Here is a 20,667-nt window from a genome sequence, read left to right as displayed (position 1 = left end):
ACGTGTCAAAAACCACACATTCTTTTGACGATTTTCGAAATGTCAGTAACGTTCTTCGATTCCGCTGCAAAAGAGCTATGCACCCTCGAAATTTCAACCCATTCCGATCGTTTGTTCATTTAATATAGGAAGAAAACGAATGAATTCGCTCGGTCGATAAAGGTAGGACTGCTACATCGCGTTGATGGACGCCTGTCAATACTGGGTGAAACTGGGCACCTCGTTGTAACGGACAAGTTGAAAATCCTCGGCAAAAAAGCATACTTAAACCCCTCATTAACAACCGAATGAGTTGATTTTTCTTTTAATCGTTTGTAAGTGTTTGTAAGTGATTTCGCGTCGTCTATAAGTCAATAATTCAGTCGTTATTCATAGAGCAAATTCACTTAGGGAGTTCCCATGACGTCTTCTGACATTACCTGCAATTCGCGATCGAAATGAGTTCTGCTTGCGCTGGATTATTTGTAGGCCGTTTGTAGGTGATTGTGAGTGACTTTGCGTCGTCTGTAAGTTTGTATGTAGAACTCGTCAACGGTTATATAGTTCAGTGGTCAGCTAAAGTTGGCAATGATAAGTTTCGGAACGCGTGCTGGCTGCAGCTGAATCGTTCAGTTGATTTCAGAACGCACAAATTGCATTTGGTTGTGTAGTTTTGATCGTCGCCGTGTATGGCTACAAGCTTCTCGAGTATGTAATAAGTGCAGTTGCTTGTCTATGACTTGCCGTTCTATTCCGATCTGCGTACGTTTTAAGATCACTCTGTCTAATCGAGCAGAAAGATGTTTCCAACTAAATAATGTTTATAAGTATCCGACTCGTGTAGCCAGTGTTGACAGTTTTAATGTGATGTATCGTGTGCAAGATAGCAGTCATTGATGTGATTACCATACAGCGCTGCAAGTGAGTTTTATTCGAATATAGTAACATCTTGTTGATTCATTTTGACATTTGTGAATTGCTGTACACAAGGTGTCTCGTTTTCACGTCACAAGACTCGCGCAATTCTCATTAATTCCTACAAAGATAATCTTCGTCTTGATAAAGCCACACACCCTCTAGTTAAACAAACTTCACATTTTTATCGTATTTATAACATGGACGGAAAAACTAGCGGACCAAAACTTGAACTCGATGTTTCTCCAGTCGAAATTACAGCTCGCTGTACGTCTGTAACATGCAATTAGCGTTAGAAAAACTTGAATAGTTACACAATGCCCTCACGAAGGATTAGCCTATTTGTCTTCCATAATTCCGCTACACCAAATGCACAATTCACCAATTATTTTTGACTAAATCGTGTATCCAATAAAACATTTCGTTTCAGTATCACCTTGTAACTTGCTTAGGTCTGACATATGTATCTCATAGACAGTACCTGAGCAATGAATTATCAACACCACATATTTGTGAATTATATTCGTGTTTACTCTAAAAAGTTAAAAGTCACAAAAATGAAACACGGATGAACAACTCAATGCCTTTTATTGACTCATTTTGATGACCGATTTCCCAGCAGGTGTTAAAAATTAATTTTCTTCTTTATAGTCGAAAGTAAAGCAAATATTCAAACCGATATACTTTGAAAGTAATGAATTCCAGCGCAATGTTTTAACAGCCGCCTTTCTGCATTCAAGAGATGACAATTAAAGATGTATTGTTCTTCACTGTCCCAGGTGTGCAAAAATATGTACAGTGTGTTAAATATAGATGAAATACAGAAATTTCTAAATTTTTTACAAAAATTAACGATCGCCCTTTTGTTTTGTTGTATTAAAATTGTTTCTGTTTAACGCGATGAACTAATTTTTCTGTCCCCTTGTTTACAAAGCAGTTGTTTTGTTAAACACTCAAACGCAATGCATTTCTGTTGAAAGAATTTTTCAACCTTTATTATTAATGGATCAGCTGTTTCTGTGTCCAAGGTCAACGATAAAAATCGTCAAATTCAACGTTTTGGCTCTAACGGGGGAGACCCTCCTCGGAATTGGAATACAATTAATTCAATGCAGTTTGTTTTGCATATATTTTTTGCCCTATGTTTAAGAATCGTTGGTATTGAATAAAATGTATTCGAGTTCTCCGGAGGGCCTCCCTCATTACGACCGAAAGGTCAAATTTGACTGTCTTTATTGTTGACCTGGGACACCGCAAAAGCTCATCCACTGCAATGCATTTCTGTCTTTTGCCGGATCAGCAATGACGGCATGAACGAAAAACTGAGCGAGTAAATGCACATCCCGTTTATCTCCGATAGATCTTTGTTTACTCGCTTTCATACCGTCGTTGAGGATCGAATATAAAAATAACATGATAATCATACAGGCAGTAATATCATATGAAACGTATAAGCATACGCAGATATTAAATTAGCCACCAATTTCACGCTACTTTATTTCAATGCAAAGCGCAAACTTAAGATGCACCATGTAACATTATGCTAATTCATCATTGGTCCTACTACAGAAGCGAATTAGTTTTGCAAAACTGATTTTGCATATAACAAGAAAAATATTGACTAATATATTTATTCGTTTTTTTTGTTTTTTTTTAAACAAGGTTTACATCTCAACGCTCAATTCTCTTCATCCATAAATTTACACAAGGTTACAAAATATACATTTAAGAAACTTGATTACGTAATGCAATTGCATTATCAGCATGCGCATGTACTTTCAATGTTGCATTTGTGGTTGGAATTATTCATATAACATTCCTTTTTTGCTTTTTCTTTCTACATCCATTTTTTAATCAGTCAAGAAGGTTTGTTGGTCAACATTCGGTATGTAGTTGATTATATTACAAGACATTCGTATGATGTTGGTACAGTGTTATAAAATAAAATATTCAACTAACAATAAGTGAATATTAATGAAAGTGATTCAGTGAATTTTCTTTTGAAAATAGTCTTACAATAATAATAATAATAATAATAATAATGATAATAACAAGCCGTGGTAGATTGGAATCGAATGATTATACTAGAATTTGAATGATTTTATAGCGATTTGAAATAAAGCTTCGATATCTAAAGTTTTTCACAACTTCAGTGTTTTGTATTTCTATTCTTTGGAAGAAATATTTGCTGCTTATGGATATAATAACTTGATAAATAACTCAATGTGCTACAATTTAGTATTCCAATCTTAACAAAATTAAAAGAATATATCAACGTTTGACCAACCAATCTCTGTAAAAAATGTTTCTATAGATACGTTTGAATATTCACTTCATTATTTGTGTTCAGAACTATGATCACACTGATTCAATGACTTCTTGTCACGTTTTTTTGTTGGATAATCTATCTGGAATAAGTGAAAGTTTATTTATGTCCTCTGTTAAGCCAGTTATAATTCAATATCTTAATCACGTAGTTGTGAACATGAAAAAAAGAGAAAATAATAATACCTATAGAATAGAAGGAAAGAAAAACATAATAATAATAATAGGCACTGTGGAGATATTCAATTGTTTGTTTTCTACATCATCTTTAAGCAAATGAATCAAAAAAACTGTTCTTTAATCTATAAGCACACAGTTAAAAGTACTCAAAACTTGTAAGGAACTAAAATCTTATTCTTCAGTAACTATTAACTCTGTTAGAATCAATCGATAACAATAATTGATTCATTTTCTTACAGGATATTGTTTTTTATTTACAGATCATTATAAGCTAATAAACCTGTGAAACTGGAGGCACAGCGAAGAGAATAGATCTCTCAGACTGTGGTGAGTGGACTTCGTTTTGAATGTTTTTCTTTTCTTTTCTTTCAACAGTATAAAACTCGTAAACATTTTTCTATTTTTCATCAAATTTTTTCATCAAATCTATTCACACACTTGAGTCAAAAACTCTGTCTACTAATGTTCGATATCACTGAGAGGAATCATCACAACATTCTTGAACTCACTCGTAGCGAGTGACAAACACAGTAAATAAAGAAATATGAGGTTGAAGTTAGTAACGTTATCGTAATGAGAAATCGAGGAAAAAATACAATTTTTATAATCTTACAATGATTTTTAAGGAACTAGAATTTCCAAATATGAGTGTGTTTTGTTTTATTACGGTTTACTGAATTTCAGACAGTTTTAACATCGCGAAATGATGATTTTTTCTCTGCATTAAACCTTACGATAACGTTACTAAATTCAATATGATAAAGAAATAACATTACAGGAATTTCTTCTCAGTACATTGAAGAGTGAAATGAGGTTTTAATCTTTAAATCTGCTTCGATGTATACACATCTTGTTATCACGTATGATTCCATTCGAAATCAAAGCTTATCGTATGATATGCGAATTTTATTACAATTTAACTCGTAATAATAAAATTAATATTTTTGAATATATTGCAATCTTGAGTATTTGCAATTCTTGTCATATTTAGACCAAGAAAATGTTTTTCAATTAAAATACGAACAACAGTTTTTACACAAATTACTGATATCTCCTGGACTCCCTTAAACAATTGTATGCAAATAATTGAGCAATTTTGATTTTGTTGTATCTTACTTTCACCACAGAAACTCTTTTTGTTGGTCCAAAGTACTTTCATCATACATGAACCACTCCTCAACTTGCAAAGTTGATTACTATGAATATATCGGTATTTGGAATTTGACAGGATTAAAAAAAAAGTTTAATTTTACGTCAGCATATCTGTTTTTGTTTGCCTCTTGTTCTATAATGCCTACACTCAGTAGGATTTTTCCGTTACAAGTGATATATTTTTCATTTTAGTTTCCACCTCATAAACTTGGTTATAGCAAAAACCAATCCTTGCTATCTGTTTTCCCATTCAAATCACACAGGACAGATATAATTTTTTTTTTTTTTTCTTTCCCCACTACCGTACCGCTGCATTTAATAATATGGATTTGATGCTGAATATATTTTGTAGAGAATTAACTCCTTTACGAAATTTTTCTTAGAATTTTTATTGTAAAGTCCATAATTCAGCCACTAAAGATGTTTACAGATAAATTCTTACTCTATAACTTTCAAAGCATATAACTAGTGAACCGTTCAAGTTTAAAAACTTTTCTCTACAGTATAAATTTTTCCAACAAATTGTATTACCGACAAATTTTTCAATTGTAAGTTTGTCGTAAAGTTAATAGTTGAGCTATTGCTAAATATAAATGCTTAATGATGAATTTTTGCATAAGATCAATATTGTTCTAAAATAAGAAAATCAAAATTATTTTTAAACTGAAGTTTACTCCATATGGGAAAAATTTTATATCTCACAAGATAACAAAATAGCTGATTTCTGGATGAAATATTCAAGTTTCTCGTAAAACATTAACTAATTGCTTCATCAAAAAGAGGAAGCAAACCTTTAAAAAAAAATCCCTATGTGCAGTCGAAGAGACTAATTTTTTGTGCAATTTTACTTTGGTCGATTTGAGAAATACTTGTTTCGACGCAAAATACTCAGCGTTAACAATTTTTGAAAAAATGACATCTTCTGTGTGTTAATTATATAAAAAGACTTCGGATTAGGGAATTGATCGTTTAAAATTAGCCTTGAGAGATATCCTCTAAGTAGTATTTTTTTTTTTCACTACGTGCAACCAGTTGCTCAAATAAGAACGAGAAAAAGAAATATTAATACCAAATGAAAAGTCCTAAATACTTAGGTTGCAATGGATACTTCCGAGGAACCGACGAGTCTGCAATCTATTTGTCACCTGGGTGCATCTGAGTTGTTTCCAAAACATACAGTGGAAAGCGAGGACCCGTCTTTGACTGTTCCATTCACTCCGCTTAGCGGAGAATCCGTTTTGGCGCTTGGACGCACTTCGGATGGCATTTTAGCACTTTCGAACTATCGCTTGTACCTGCAACTCAATCAGTCAAACTATAACATACCGTTGGGTCTTATCGAGCAGCTTGAAGTAAAGGAGATATTCTTTCTCCATATTACTTGTAAAGATGCACCGTCGTTGAGGTAAGCAGCTAGATTTTTTGCTAACTCGGTACACGAAAATGCCGATATACATTTAGTAATAATACAAAATTGTGAATCTATTACATATTTCAGCTGTGCATTCTCCACAAACGAGCATTGCTTGGAATGGTTCAAGCGCCTGCACAAACTCACTTATCCCAGGAAAAGTATCGAAGATATATTTGCATTTGCTTATTATGCCTGGTGCGTCGAAGAAGGCAAGGATTATCCACGATTGGGGAAAGATCCATCCTCCTACACTGCGACCTTCCAATCAGAAGTGAGTGACATTTGTTATAGTAGAAACCATTTCCGAACGGACGTAGAGTTGAAATGTATTAGCTGTAGAGTTCGAATGAAAAATTGACACGACAGAAGAAATATTTTTAAAAATCTCCAACACTATTATGTGCACCAATGATAGTGAATACGAATGAAACAACAGATATCAACAATTTACGACAAAATTTTATTATTCGGACGTTACAAAATCATTGAACTTTGGTGGTTTTTTGCTGGTTTTGCTTGCTGACCAAAGTCCTCAAAATTTGTCCAAATAATATTAAAGAAATCGCGTGACTGAAGTCAAAAGGGTGTATTTGAATACTGCGCCATGTATAATAAAATATTGAAATAATCTAAAGGGTGTATAAGCCTTTTAACTGTCATACGACTTTTTATGTGATCATGTCGATATACGCTGTTATAATTTTAGTCATGCCAAATGTTGCGACGAAATGCAATTGGCTAATCAAGCTGGTAACGAATAGCTGTTGTATTTTGATCTACTCTGAACATAATGCAACTATATGCAAAAAAATTTCATCTGGTCTCTGAAGATTTCTACGATGAACAAAATGAGCCCAAATATTCATTTTTTATTTATTAGAGATTATCGGAATATAAACTTGTACATCGAAAAAGATATAATAAAATAAACATAGTGCATTAATTGGCACAGTGGTGTAGTGTAATTTACAAAAGAAATAACTATACTACTCAAATAAAGCTCTAGAGAGGTCCTTGTAGTATAAAACTTGCGTTGTGACAACAATAGTACATTATGTAACAAGGGAATAAAGTCGGAGATTATTTCCGCGGGTGGGTTTAGTAATCACCCAAGGGAATAGTCGACTTTTATTCCTGTGTTAAATGTAGGACTTTTATTCCGACTCAACTCTGGCCGCATCTATTGACTCAAAAAGTGGGAATCACTCACTCACAGAAGCTGAGTTTTCTATATCAACCGCAGTACGAGCGGGTGGTGCCCTTTTTGGGCAGTATGTGTTTGCTGTTTTTGTTTTCCTTATTGTCCAGTTGACCCCAACACCTCATTGGGGTCTAGTTGACCCCAATACCGACTTTAACGTACAATTTCAAGTCAGCGCGCTTAAATCAGGGTTGTGCAAGTAAAATATAAATGATGGCCCTGGTGGGGGTGTAGGGAGCAGAGCCAGCCCCCCTACTTCAGAATATCCTTTTTTCATCATCATTATCGTTATCGTCATCATCATTGTCATCGTCGTCGTTATCATATTCTATCATATTTCTATTTTACATTGATTTCTGTACCAGATGAAATGGAAATTTCCTTACCCTTAATCAGCGATTTCTAGGGCATTTCTATAGAAGGTTTTCTGTCGCATTCGTAGCTTCTTCATAGGCTAATTTTCTAGTCTTGAACTTTACTATATTCAGGCGCACACCTTGCATTGTTCTAATCAATGATATAGTCACACATTGAGTATTTATCGGATTAATATATTTGTAAACTAAGATGATTTACCTCAAAATATACCCAAAAGAAATACTAAAGTTGTAAACAAAAGCTTATATATCGATATTTTATTTCAAATAACTTTGAAAATGGTAAAGATTCTAGTGTTAGTTCAATCTCACTTTGCGATGACTCATTTTATTCAGAATGCTCTAAGTACTATCTTACTGCGATACGTCGATATGTCGATAACATTTTCAACAATATCTTGATATTGATTTTTATCTGTAGACAACAATGTTGAATGGACAATTGAATGAAAGATGAAACAAGTCACCGCAAAGTGAAATTTAACAAATTTAACATTTTTTTTATCATTTTAAAGCGATTTGAAATGAAAAATTAATATCTGTGCTTTTGCTTATACATATAACTTATTTATTTTGTTTCTCCTTTCATGTTTAGGAAAATCATGCTAGTTTAAGACTACAATTGTTAGTTTGATAAATTTCTAAATATGCTACCGTACTAAATCTACGAAGAATGTTGATTTTCAATTTACCACTTTCCTTAACATAAAATTATTATTCAGAATAACATGTATCACAATCTGTTGGTCATTAAAATCGGTTTTATGATCTGATCACTAATGATAGAAATCGTCTACTATCACCTGTATTTTGCCTCTATGACCTTAAAACTGCAACGGTTGTTTTGGCGTCTTATCTGATCATACAAGCCAATTTTTATTTTCTTCCACGTCACTTTGAAACCTATCCACTGAATATAACAATCCATAGAATCCTTATGATAACAATCTTCAGTTAACCTTTTAAATAAATTTGTGGGTCATTTCTCAACTGCAATCTCTATTTCTCTGGTAACTAAGAATTTCACTAATCCGGAATTGAAATGACAAATACAGGTGGAACGCTTGAAGTTCAATCTTCATGGTACCTGGCGTATTAGTCAAATAAATGTGGACTACAAAATGTGCCCATCGTATCCTCCCCAGCTTTTGGTACCTGCTTGCATAACGGATGAAACGCTCGAGAGCGTTGCTAAATTCAGAAGCTCCAGGCGAATTCCAGCGGTTGTGTGGAGGTAACATTGTGCAAATTGGGCTGCTATCTGCCTCCTAAAAGTTACCATTTCACGCATTGCTTTTGTCTTCAACTGGACCTGTTAATTTAAAGGCATGTCAATAACGGCGCAGTAATAGCTCGCAGCAGTCAACCTGAAGTTGGCTGGCTAGGATGGAGAAGCTCCGAAGATGAAGATCTACTCAAAGCTCTTTCCGACGCTTGTGCATACGACAAAGGGGAATCAACAATGATTGACCCTCCGCTCGGTTACACAGATTCCCCAGAAACAACAATTACCTCTCCTGTGAACAAGGTAAATGACGGTTTGGTAAGGTGCTTTGTTCGGAAGCAGCATTCCCTTTGTCTTACTACAGCAAAACTTCTTGTCCATTGCAAGAAAAATCCTAAGTTTTCCCGTTTACTTAACATAGGGATGACGTTGTTTTTTTTCTTTCAAATATTTACCATTCAGCAAAATTTAATAATATGGACTTTATCTCGGAAGCATTGTCTCAAAAATGAAATTCTTTACAAAAGTGTTCAGTGATGGAAATCTGTAGCTCAAATGCTTAGAAAATTATAAGCCTCTAAAGTCAATTTTACATCAAAATTCCTCTTCAAACCTCCTTAGTGGCTAAACTTTTGTCTTCAAAATAAATATTTGAATGCCAAATTTCTAGGCACATCATTTTTTTATGGCAGTATCTATAGAGAGAAGACTGTAGCTTCAACAATTCACAAGTTATGAGCCTTGAAACTTGATTTTAGGTAAAAATTTATGTTTCAACGTCTTGAATGGCTAAACCATTTACCTAACAACCGAAATTTGAGTAATAAATTTGTAGACAATTCAATTGAATTCTCAGAATCAAATCCATATCATTGAATGAAAATGAGCGGAATAATTTTTCAAAAAACTGACACACTAAACTTCGAATTCTTAGAGCAACCTGTTAAAATTAGATTCAAGGAATATCCTCCCCAGAGGATTCGTCTTTGTTGTTCAGATGAGGATGAGTGAAAAAAACGTTGCTTCTCGCCAAAACACCTCACTGTATAACTTGAACCAAAGAAAGTATCACAAGTTGCAAACGTGTAGACAGCAAAATAATACGAGGTTGAAGTTTGTGATATTCGTTATTATTTTGGAACCTCAGAATTCGGTTAAGCGAGTCAACTTTGCAATATGTGAGTATTGTTCTGCCTTGAGAGTTTATCCAATTCCTGATAATCCTATTATTCGAGTTAAAAAATGATGATTTCTCCTACAATATAATTGCTAGATTATGAACTTCCGCCTCGTAAAATAATTCATTAGCTATGATTTCTTTAGCAAATAAATGATGATAATGGATATTAAATGTTTGTATGATTGCAGAAAGTTCTGATAGTTGACGCACGATCTTACACAACAGCAGTAGCGAATAGAGCACGTGGAGGTGGATGTGAATGCCCAGAATATTACCCAAGCTGTGACATCCAGTTCATGAACCTTCCTAACATACATTCGATACGAAAGAGCTTTCACGCCGTTAGACAGCTTTGCGCTTCCGACGCGGATCCGCCAAAGTGAGTTTCCAGAAGCTTACTGCCTCTGATATTATTGACATAACACATTCTTGATAGCTAAAATTCCATGTTATCGTCTCTTAGTTGGCTCAGTTTGCTCGAAGGAACTAGATGGCTCCAACACATGTCCGGTTTACTCAGGGCAGCTGTAACCGTTAGTTCTGCTATCGAAAGGGATGGACGACCAGTGCTTGTGCATTGCAGCGACGGGTGGGACAGGACCCCACAAATCGTTGCCTTAGCTCAGTTGCTATTAGATCCCTATTATCGTACAATAGAGGTGATCATGCAGCAGATTAAAAATATAGTCTTACACAATTGGTTGGACTATTTGCCTCAAAGGGGTATATATGATGACTAGACGGCTGAAAGAATGAGTAAATTTTAGAAAGTCACATCTCCACAGGAAATTATTTTATTCGAACAGGATTTATTGTTTTTACAAGTATCTAGACGAAACTCCATTTACATTTTTTTTTATATATTAAAATGATTCATAGGAAGTATTATTCTTGAAGATAACATCATACGATTTTTCTCTGCAACATATTGTGTGGTGCTCACAACATCTCAAAATGGGCTTAATCGATTTACGATAAATTTTTAGAAAGTGTTCTTGGATGGTTTATCCTCTTTGCCAGAATCTGAAATTTTTTTTGTCACAAATGGCTACGGATTGAAATTGAAATTCATTTGTTCGTCCAACATTCACGACGTTTTCATTTACTTCATTAACTAACAAAAAAAAAAAGTGAGATCATGACAATGGAGTCAAACTATCTGACAATACTATCTCCAAAATTAATGTTAACTTGGTACCAAAAAACACATCGTTTTTGTCAATACAAAGGCTTGCTTTTAACAAATTCTAGTAAGAAAAGAAGATATAAATGAAGCTCGATCTACAATGCTTTTGAAGCAAATAAACCACAATTGATTTGAATATTTACTTGTCGAGACATGAAGCCCCAAATTTACACACTCTTTCAGCCGTATACCCCCTTAAGGACGAATGGACCATAGCGTCTGAATCAAAAGTTGAGGTAAAAGTAAAAATCGTTTAAAATATCTCCAGCCGTGTTATCATTGGCATCCAATCAGAGAATATCAGAATTTTATCATCTTGAACGTTTGAATAATAAAACCATTTTTCAAATTGTAAATATCTCAGCTTGTGTTATTCGAATTTAGTCAAAGTTTGTTCGGAATATTGTATAGGAAAGATGTTACTTCGTTGGTATTGACCATCGCTGAGACAAATATCATTGCTGGAGATTCTTCATACAGTTTTACCCTTTTTTATAACTTTTGATGCAGATTCTGCGGCCCATTTATCCTTAATTGATCCTCGTTCAGTTTTCAATATCAGTCTAACATTTCTAACACCGATTATTTTAGGGTTTCCAAATACTCTGTGAAAGAGAATGGTTTGATTTTGGTCACAAATTTGCCGATCGGTGCGGGCAGACCATAGGCTGCGACGACCCAAACGAACGTTGCCCTGTATTTCTACAGTGGCTGGATTGCGTGCACCAATTAATACGCCAATTTCCGTGCGGTTTTCAAATGTCCCCAGAATATATCGTGAGTCCCGTTTAGAACTGATACATTCACTTAAAACAACGTTTGAAACAATTTTTAATTACTCAGAGTCTGGAAATTATTCTTTATTCTAGGTCAAGTTGGCGCAGCATACATATTCGCAGCTCTTTGGAACATTCCTGTGTAATAATAGACAAGAGCGACTACAATTTAGAGTGCGAGAGCGTACTTTCTCCGTCTGGCGTTTTCTGAACGCAAATTCTTTTATTAATTACCTGTATTCACCTTCAAAGCACCAGGCAAGTCTATGCTGGTTTCAAAATTTATTCCAGAAACCACGGTGAAGTGGAATCGTTTCTGTTTCCATTCTAATATCACGCTTTTCTTATTTGAAGGTTCTATGGCCCAGCTGCAATGTACGCGACCTTGTCTTGTGGTCTGAGGTATATCTAGGCTCTATGGTAACGTCGACAGGAGACAACAAGGACAAACAAATGGTTGGCATAATTGATATTGAAGGAGGAGAAGGGGACGAACCTCAAAGCCAAATGACCAAGACACGATCATACGGTGATTTGATACATGCCCAAGACCACAACGTGTACCCACATAGAAGACTGAGTGACCCCAGCATTACATTAGAAAAGTAAGTACCTGACACATGAAAGAATGGTTTGTAGAGTCTGAATCAAAACTTGGGGAAAGAGACAAAACCGATTAGAAAATGAACATGAAATATACTGACTAAGTGAGAAATTTGTATGAGCAAATTCAAATAACACAAACTCAGATATCAACAGGTTGAGAAAATGTTTTGAAATGATTAACCTCTGGTATTATCTATTCGATTGTAATGTTTTTGGGTTTATTTTGTTAACCAGAGATCTCTAGAGATGAATAAAAATAGATTTTTATAAGCAAGGTACAGCAAATATTTCTCAGCAATTGAATTTGCGTCTTATAACTGTACTGTAATTCAAGATTTAATAAATATTTTTCAAACGATTCTGTAGACACATGGCTGGTAAGCCAATTGAACCCAAAAACACCAGGGTTTATTTGTTGAGAACTAGTTTTAACTATAAAACGTTTTCCTTAATTATTGATATCTTAGTTTGTATTATTCGTATCTGGTAAAAATCACGGAATCGCGTCAAATCAAGGAATGTTGTTTCAGTCGAGTTTATTACCATTTGTACAAACACCATTGCCAAGATTGTTAAAACAGTTTTTTTATATTTTCTTAAATTCTGAATCAGACTGTACAATCTATTTGATCCTCAACGAAACTTCTCGTTACAGATAATTGACGTTTTTGTGTGCATATTTCAGAAAATTCGATTCGATGAATTTCGAGAATAATGATAAAGTTGAAAAAAACACGTTAAGTGACAGTATTCAGGCCGTGCATGAAAATACAGTTGAAAACGTGAGTTTGAGGAAGGATTATAAGGCTGAGATACCGAGCGGATCACCCGTCAATCCTTCGGTTGATAGTTCTACTGATACACTTATACCAAATGGCGATCCTGTTAACAATACTATTGATATTAATAACGAGATGTAAGTGTGACATAATTTATGCTTTTCGTTCAAAAACTTATTTCCTTAACCGTTGCAACTTTATTTTATTCTAACGCATCTGTAACAATGAATTCAGATCCCAACGGGCACCATCCGAAGAGTCAATACTAACTTGGGGAGATGCGAATCATCTTCGCAGTACTTGTAATTGCAACAGAGCTAACGACAGCAGCGATGTCAGCGACATAAGCGCACCTTTACTTTCAAGAACCCCAAGCAGCGCTTGTCCTGCCTCGCCAATTCATCAAGATATCACAATTGAAAATTCTGATAAACTCGACGATATTGACGGATTGCCTGTTATATGCAGTGACATTCAAATGCGATTGCAGCAAATAGACATAGAAAACAAGGTGAAGTCTGTAAATATGCATGAAAATTGTTTAACACTCAATTCTTGATTACATCTAACATTTGTTTTATAATTCAGCTGAAGGTGGAAGCCTTGCGAAAGGAATTATACACAACAAGGCTAGCTCTGATTAAAAAAGTCTGCAATCACAACACTGACATTGATCGTATTGATGACATTGTGAGTACCATTAGGTTTAGGAAAAACTATGTCTGTTTTCTTCCCTCTTCTTTTTTTACTGTGAAGTTTATTAGTTTGTTGTAATTATTGTTAAAGTTTCGTAAGCACGCAGCTTATGTTGTGAATTTCGTCAGTGAAAGCTGAAAAAACATCAAGTTAATATTCAACAGAAAACATCGTTTTTTTACTATCACTGACGGAGTTCACGATGGTATCATTGTTAAGGAACGCACAATTTAGTATCAGAACTTTAATTTGAACTACATTTAGCTATTTATCGTGTTGCACTTTGCAGTTCTCGTTACTCGTTCGTAGTCAATTAGCTTTCTTGATGCTTTTTCCCCCCTGCAGATATTTTTCAACTCATATTGAGCTCAACATACGTTACTTACTCTCCAGTTTTTTAAGTATGAAAAGTGGAAGTCGGGAGAGTTCGGGATATGATTTATGTTCCGACATCTGCAAGAGTTGTGAAGTAAGACTGATTTTAATATTAAAATTCGAAAACAGTGTAAATAAACTAATAAACATTCAATTCCATTCAATGCCAGAGCTTAATACCAAAACACAAACGAATGAAGGATGTGATATTTTCTTGGAAGTCTATTGGTTTTCTTTCGTTATCCATGGATTCTATTTATGTTTGAGCTTTCCAGTTAATTTAACCAGATTACATTATCATTGGCTTTAACCCTTAGAGGACCGAGGTCTGAGGAATTTCGAAAAATCTTTTTTCCTGACCAAATTAAAGTCAAATGTTGTTAGGTCAATAACCTTACGCCAAATGGCGTATGCCAGTTCTCTAAGAGTTAATAATTGCAAACATTAGATGAATTGTAGAAAAAATTATCGGAAAAAATCTCCAGCAGTGTTGTTTATGCGAATAATGATGAAATGCAGCAGCATCCCTACTGTGTATTAGAAATGAATCTAAACTCTGGTACTTATGTTCCAAATTCAATATTTTTAGGCTTATTTCGATTACCATAAAGATCTCCAGAGATCGCCCGAAAAATGTTTTACCCAATAGTCGTTGCCAGAGTGGATAAAAATAGTTTTTTTGCAAGGATAGCATAACAAATGTTTTGTCCACAATTACATCTTAGCGTTACAACTATGATTATGATGTAATGTACGATTTCTAGAACGTTTTTCAGACAATTTTGTGAGAATCTGCCAAGATTAATTTCTGTTAAATAGTAGGGGTGTTGTTTCATTTGTATTCAACGCCATTGGCATAAATAATATTGCTGGAGAATCATGAAACGGACCAGCTAATTCATTCATAATTGACCGTTTCTAACTTTACTTAGACGTAACAAAAAACGGAAAGAAACCTTCATGTACAATTCAGGAAGTATGACAATGTGCAAAAATAAAGGTTGTAAAATAGCTAATGCTGATTTTTTTTAATTTAGGGGTCATTGCCGGATTCAGTTGGAAGTGCAGGTGAACACGGAGAATCGCTTCCCTCTGACATGTCTTGGGAAGCTGTGGAAGAGCTGGGTCCAGCACCGGTCCTGTGGGTGCCTGATCACGCAGTTAATCGTTGTATGGGATGCGACACAGAATTTTGGCTTGGAAGACGCAAGCATCACTGCAGGTAAAGAAAGCAAATCGCTAAAGCATTGACGAATGATGTAAATTTGAACGAAAAAATGGTGTTTTCCGATAAACTGACAAAGAGAGGTATACTTTCAGAGGCTGTGGTAAAATATTCTGTGCAGACTGTTCGGAGAACTCGACTCCGCTGCCTAGCGAACAATTGTACAATCCGGTCAGGGTTTGTAGCGACTGTTTCTCACGGCTACATCATGTAAGTCCCTGTCAACACACGAAACTCCATGCAATGAAAACTCACGATAATGAAACTGAGCCAGTATCAAGCACTGAGATAACGACATGCCACAGAGTAATAACTGCAATGGCATCGACGACTAAAGTTCAACCAATTGGCAAAGACACATGCACTAATTCAGCAATGGCTCCGAACTGAGTTATCCAACAGAGAAATCTGATCCGCAACTGATTTTTCGTTAAGTTGGGATAAATTTTTAGCACTGTATTATATTGAATATATGATTAATTTTTCCAGAATACAACTATATTTAGACTTATGGTTGTAGAGTGGATTTATACATAATTAAGTTTATACATAAATAAATTAAAAAAAAAAAAAAAAAAAAAATGCAGAATATGAAGTTAAAGATTTTAACAAAAGTAAATCTAGGTCTATTAAGTGACGAAATATTTATTACTAGAATAATTTATACAAAAAAACATACAAACATTTATGAATATGCAGTAGGAGAAAAGAGAAACAGCATAGAAAATTTCAAAAAGAAGCTAAAACAAAATCGTGCAAAAAAATTATAAAATATTTTAGGTCGACGATATTCCAATTGTATCTAAATTAATAATTGTATTCGTTTGTCAAAAGTTTGGTTAGAAGTTTTAAGTTGTAGGAAACTATATTATTATGACACGCAGACACAGGGATTCACTCTCTGCAGCGAGGCATGGTGGTTGCACACTATTTGGATAGGCTGTGAAAGATGTCTGGTAAATTGGACACGAATAAAAGAACCGCTAATACTTGGTAACAATATTATTGTTATAATTAAAAAAAATGTATATATATCATAATATATACCTGTGTATGAATCAGAATATTAAATGTACTATGGTATTTCATATTTGTATTACAATTATTTGTATTATACTGAGGTGCCAAGCAATATCAACCATGTTTCGTACTCGAGGAATTAAAATATGATTTTAGTTTCAAGTTATAATGATAGGATTAGTCCCGTTACAGAGCAAAACGTACGTCTGGCATTGTCGGAATAATGTAATTGGAGTAAATAATAATTGATGTATCGTTTTGATCGGACAAGTATATTATGGAATGGCATCAAATAAAACATATCTATAATTATCTGTAATTTATTAGTAAACTTTGGGTTAACGAATATTTCAATAATATTAACACCCAACCTAAAGAGAAAAATAATAGGAATATGCGACTCAAGGTGAATTGAACTTATTCAGATCGCCATTCTCATTGTGAAATTTATATATCGACTGATCCACAGAACAACTTGGTAGCTCGCGAGCCCTGCCTATAACGTCATGGTTTGGATGAATTGCTAATAAGATCGAACCTAGCGAGGATTCTCTCATAAAAATAACAGATAGATAGCTACGGTCCTATTTGAATTTGTGGACAGTTTTTGTTCACTGGCACATTTAGTATATTTATTGAAAAGATTATATCATAAAATTAGAAAAGATAACGATGGGTTCACTGTTGAAGATAATTGACTTGATCATTTATTATAATTTTTTGGTCTTTGAGGTGAATTTATATCAATAAAGATTACAAGTAAACTTTATCAACAATATTCATTGAATTTATTGTTAACGTTTTCTTTGACTTGAACTCGAAGTTTCAATACCTCTATATTTGAAACTTAATTTCACAGCAAAGTACGAACTGTTACAAATTATCTAACAAAGAAAAGACAGTTGGAATTCAGTGTTGACTGATTTCTGTCAGAACTCCGTTATCCTGTGTTCTGTATTTGTATAAAGTCCCCTTTGTTGTTTCTGCCCACGCTAAGGTACCGGCTTTGGACAAAATCAAATCTGGTTCAATGGCAGCTTCTTTACACCTACAAATGTGCTCAACGGAATCGTCTTTAGTTTTTCTTTTATATATTTTTGCATAGTTGAAATTTTCCTCCTGGACATGGCTTAAATTTACTTTCGAGTTCCTCAATAATCTTATCCCTGATGATTTGTTTTTACTTTTCTTTCGCTTTGAAATGCTGGAATTTTCGTAGACGACTTCTTGGACAGATCTAAAAGGGGGTGAAAATTTTTTTAACATAAAGCATGGAAAATTAAAAATTGTCCATCAGTTGTTTCAAAACTGACTTATCTAAAGATTTGGCCAGTTGTTTTGCCACAAAATTTTTGAAATCTTGAGACACTCCAAACTTGTTGCATTCTTTCATCAATTCGACGTTTCGCCGCAACGATTTTGGTAATACAGGTTTTTCAGCTTCTACGTCATTTCCTAAAAATCGTTGATGTTATTCTTCAGCGGTTATTTATTTATTTATTCATTTAAATACTTCATCTCTATGCTAAAATTAAAATTTGTGCTTATTACGGAAAAAATTAATATTCTATTCCACACTTCTACGTCGTGTGATCGCGTCTTTATATTAAATATAAATTAGTCTGAATTAACTTCAAGAAACAAACGAAACAAAAGTGCGTAGGATAAGGAATCTAGAGACAGTTGAGGTTAAAATTTCCATATGTATAAACACCAGTTTCAGTCTTGTTGAAAAATAAGGAATCTTTTAGAAACTGAGAGTCCGTAGCTTCCTTTAACGCTTCCAAATTCGCATCATCGTCGTCAGAACTCGATTGAGACTCGTTCAAAGTTGACATGTTTACAATACCGTTACGTTACGGAATTATAGTCAGAAAGTTCCTAATCCTGTTGAGTATAGCTGACTGAGCCTCTGAGGGTAGCCAACGCCACGGCTTATATGTATACAGGTACGGGGAAAAAACATGTCTATGGGAAGAATGCAGCTTACAGGTCTGGAAACGATCACGAAATGCGTTGATTCAAGATATTCTTCAATCAACGCATTATTCTGACGCCAGAGTCGCGGTCTTCTATACAGGTCTGGCGACTCGGCCGGTTTTATGGTGGTGGGGGTGTCCCGCTTAACGGAATCTTTTTCAATAGTTAGTTCTATCACCGCATAAGTCGTTGCGATCGATAAGGTTGCGTCGTCCACAGTGTGACGTCCTAACGGTCAATTCCGGACAAATTTATAGTTAGATTCGAAATTGAGTCACGAAAATGAACTGGGACGTATAGTCAGTAGTTGTGGGTCGCCAATACCGACTAATCACTAACGTGAAGTGGGTAATTGGATGATTCGAAAGGAATTCGAAATAATAGAATATTAAGTCAACTTACCCTTGTTGTTTGATGGTGGTACAGGACAACAGGTAGCTTCGTGGAGCGGCGAAGGACCAGGTAGTTGAGGTGTTTTAATTAAATTGAGTGATGTGGATTTTTAATGCACTTAAATATTTATTAGTTTACGTTACGGTTACAAATACACAAGATAAGGCTCTCAGGTGGAGCAAATAAGTATCAATTAAACAGTTAAAATACTGCTCTGGGGCAGAGTGACAAAGTAACAGTTCAAACTTGGAAAATAATGCTCTGAGACAGAGTGACAGAGTAACAGTTCAAAAGTTTAGAATAGTAATGCTCTGGGGCAGAGCGACAAAGTGACGGTAACAAACTTAGTTAAATTAATGCTCTCGGGCGGAGCGACAGAGTGACGATTACAAACTTATGAAAATTAATGCTCTACGAGTCCGATCTGCACCCGTTTATATAGGGCAAAATCTCCTATGCTCCTGTACAAATTTTGGGTGACAGATTTATTACATCGAGTCACCAGTGAATATTTGGGGGGTAGCTGGACTGTGATTGGTTCCGATCAAGGTGACCTAATTAGCGTCTTGATTGTTATCTTATATGGTTTGCTTTTCGTAGCCCAGCTAGCTTCTAGCTGGCTACCAAAGCTTTTTTTGTTGGGTTTTATAATATTTAATAATTTGAATTTTTGATGTTTTTCGCTGGTGGCTTCATGTAAGGACTCAGAAATGTCTTTTAATATTAGGTAAACAATAACTGTTTGGTTGATTATTAAATTATAATAATCGTGTAAAAAGAACGCACAGGTGTGCAAGATTTAACAGGTGTTTGGGGGTGTGTTGCGTTTAAGTATGTATATAGTAATTTAACGTTTGCGGGGTTGCTTCACCTCCAGGGTTTATTCATAATGTTTAACATTTAATATTGAAGATAAAGTAATATCGGCCGATAGGCTTTCTCATCTACGATTGAATATATCCCTCAAGGTTCCGCAACGTTGCCAGTGCAGTGCACTGATTCTGAGGATTTGAGTTGCGTCACCTAGCTTTAGGTTGACGGTGGTGCGACATGGTATTACAAGCTTGTAATATTATTTGAAATCAAAATTGTTTTGTTAATTTAGGTTTGGCTTATAGTATTTCTTTGATACGGGAATAAGCGTAATAATTTCCCAGATACTTAGGTTTGTAAGAATAGTGGATTAATAGTAACAATTCAAATATAATAATATTAGTAATAACGCAAGTAATGTAATAATTTGATCATTTAAGAAGAATGTTTTAGTTTAGATATTTTGAGATATTGAGATATATATATATATTGATAAAATTGAATATTCTGATAATATAAAAGAAGGAAATATATATGTATATATTTATACGTGTATGCAAGCATTGGATATAAGTATAGATGAAAGCGTAGTATTGTCGGGGATATATGTTGGTTGTGTCTATGGTATCATTACCGACGGAACTACTCCGTGTAAGACATGCCTGCGTATAATACGGCGTTTAGTCTTTGCTCTCCTGGTAGTTTTACTCTAGGGGTTTTTGTAGACTTGATTAATGCTAAATAACACTTTTAACGGTTTAAATGATAGCTGTAGTATTACTGAAGTTCTGTAAAAGGATCTCGCGACCTTTGAGGTAAGTATATCCCTTCAATTAATAAAAGGTAGTTAGATGTATGTAACTAGGTAAT

The 20,667-nt window shown here is 34.6% G+C and overlaps 2 protein-coding genes across 5 annotated transcripts; one reads left to right on the top strand and one right to left on the bottom strand.

Annotated features, from left to right (window-relative positions):
* The first annotated feature begins 665 nt into the window (after positions 1 to 665).
* On the top strand, positions 666 to 16,197 carry LOC124404096 (myotubularin-related protein 4). Of its 4 annotated transcripts, none has more exons than XM_046877963.1 (16): positions 666 to 900; positions 3,660 to 3,726; positions 5,646 to 5,956; positions 6,050 to 6,236; positions 8,599 to 8,777; positions 8,870 to 9,071; positions 10,137 to 10,327; positions 10,412 to 10,607; positions 11,726 to 11,911; positions 12,004 to 12,168; positions 12,265 to 12,515; positions 13,202 to 13,432; positions 13,530 to 13,806; positions 13,884 to 13,985; positions 15,404 to 15,588; positions 15,687 to 16,197. In XM_046877963.1, exons 3-16 carry the CDS (start codon positions 5,652 to 5,654, stop codon positions 15,979 to 15,981), a joined length of 2,952 nt encoding a protein of 983 aa, XP_046733919.1. In that variant the 5' UTR covers positions 666 to 900; positions 3,660 to 3,726; positions 5,646 to 5,651; the 3' UTR covers positions 15,982 to 16,197. The 4 variants fall into 4 exon arrangements, with proteins under 4 accessions (XP_046733919.1, XP_046733921.1, XP_046733920.1 ...); XM_046877965.1 differs by having other exon boundaries at positions 3,639 to 3,726; XM_046877964.1 differs by lacking the exon at positions 3,660 to 3,726.
* Positions 16,198 to 17,371: 1,174 nt separating this feature from the next.
* Positions 17,372 to 18,454, bottom strand: LOC124404105. The gene is made up of 3 exons (XM_046877980.1): positions 18,326 to 18,454; positions 17,925 to 18,066; positions 17,372 to 17,848 (listed from the first exon to the last, which is right to left on the bottom strand). Exons 1-3 carry the CDS (start codon positions 18,447 to 18,449, stop codon positions 17,521 to 17,523), a joined length of 594 nt encoding a protein of 197 aa, XP_046733936.1. The 5' UTR covers positions 18,450 to 18,454; the 3' UTR covers positions 17,372 to 17,520.
* Positions 18,455 to 20,667: the final 2,213 nt, after the last annotated feature.

Source organism: Diprion similis, chromosome 3, assembly GCF_021155765.1.
Source record: "Diprion similis isolate iyDipSimi1 chromosome 3, iyDipSimi1.1, whole genome shotgun sequence".
Lineage (NCBI taxonomy): Eukaryota > Metazoa > Arthropoda > Insecta > Hymenoptera > Diprionidae > Diprion > Diprion similis.
Note: the sequence above shows the minus strand (reverse complement) of the source record. Positions and strands in the feature narration are given on the sequence as shown.

Excerpts from the sequence above, each read along its gene's own strand:
- LOC124404096 (XM_046877964.1), top strand. The coding sequence starts at position 5,652 with ATGGATACTTCCGAGGAACCGACGAGTCTGCAATCTATTTGTCACCTG. Across the intron at positions 13,433-13,529 it reads ATTGATATTAATAACGAGAT|ATCCCAACGGGCACCATCCG; the intron begins GTAAGTGTGACA and ends CAATGAATTCAG. Across the intron at positions 15,589-15,686 it reads AGACGCAAGCATCACTGCAG|AGGCTGTGGTAAAATATTCT; the intron begins GTAAAGAAAGCA and ends GTATACTTTCAG.
- LOC124404105 (XM_046877980.1), bottom strand. The coding sequence starts at position 18,449 with ATGTCAACTTTGAACGAGTCTCAATCGAGTTCTGACGACGATGATGCG. Across the intron at positions 18,067-18,325 it reads TTTCAACAAGACTGAAACTG|GAAATGACGTAGAAGCTGAA; the intron begins GTGTTTATACAT and ends AACGATTTTTAG. Across the intron at positions 17,849-17,924 it reads CTGGCCAAATCTTTAGATAA|ATCTGTCCAAGAAGTCGTCT; the intron begins GTCAGTTTTGAA and ends ACCCCCTTTTAG.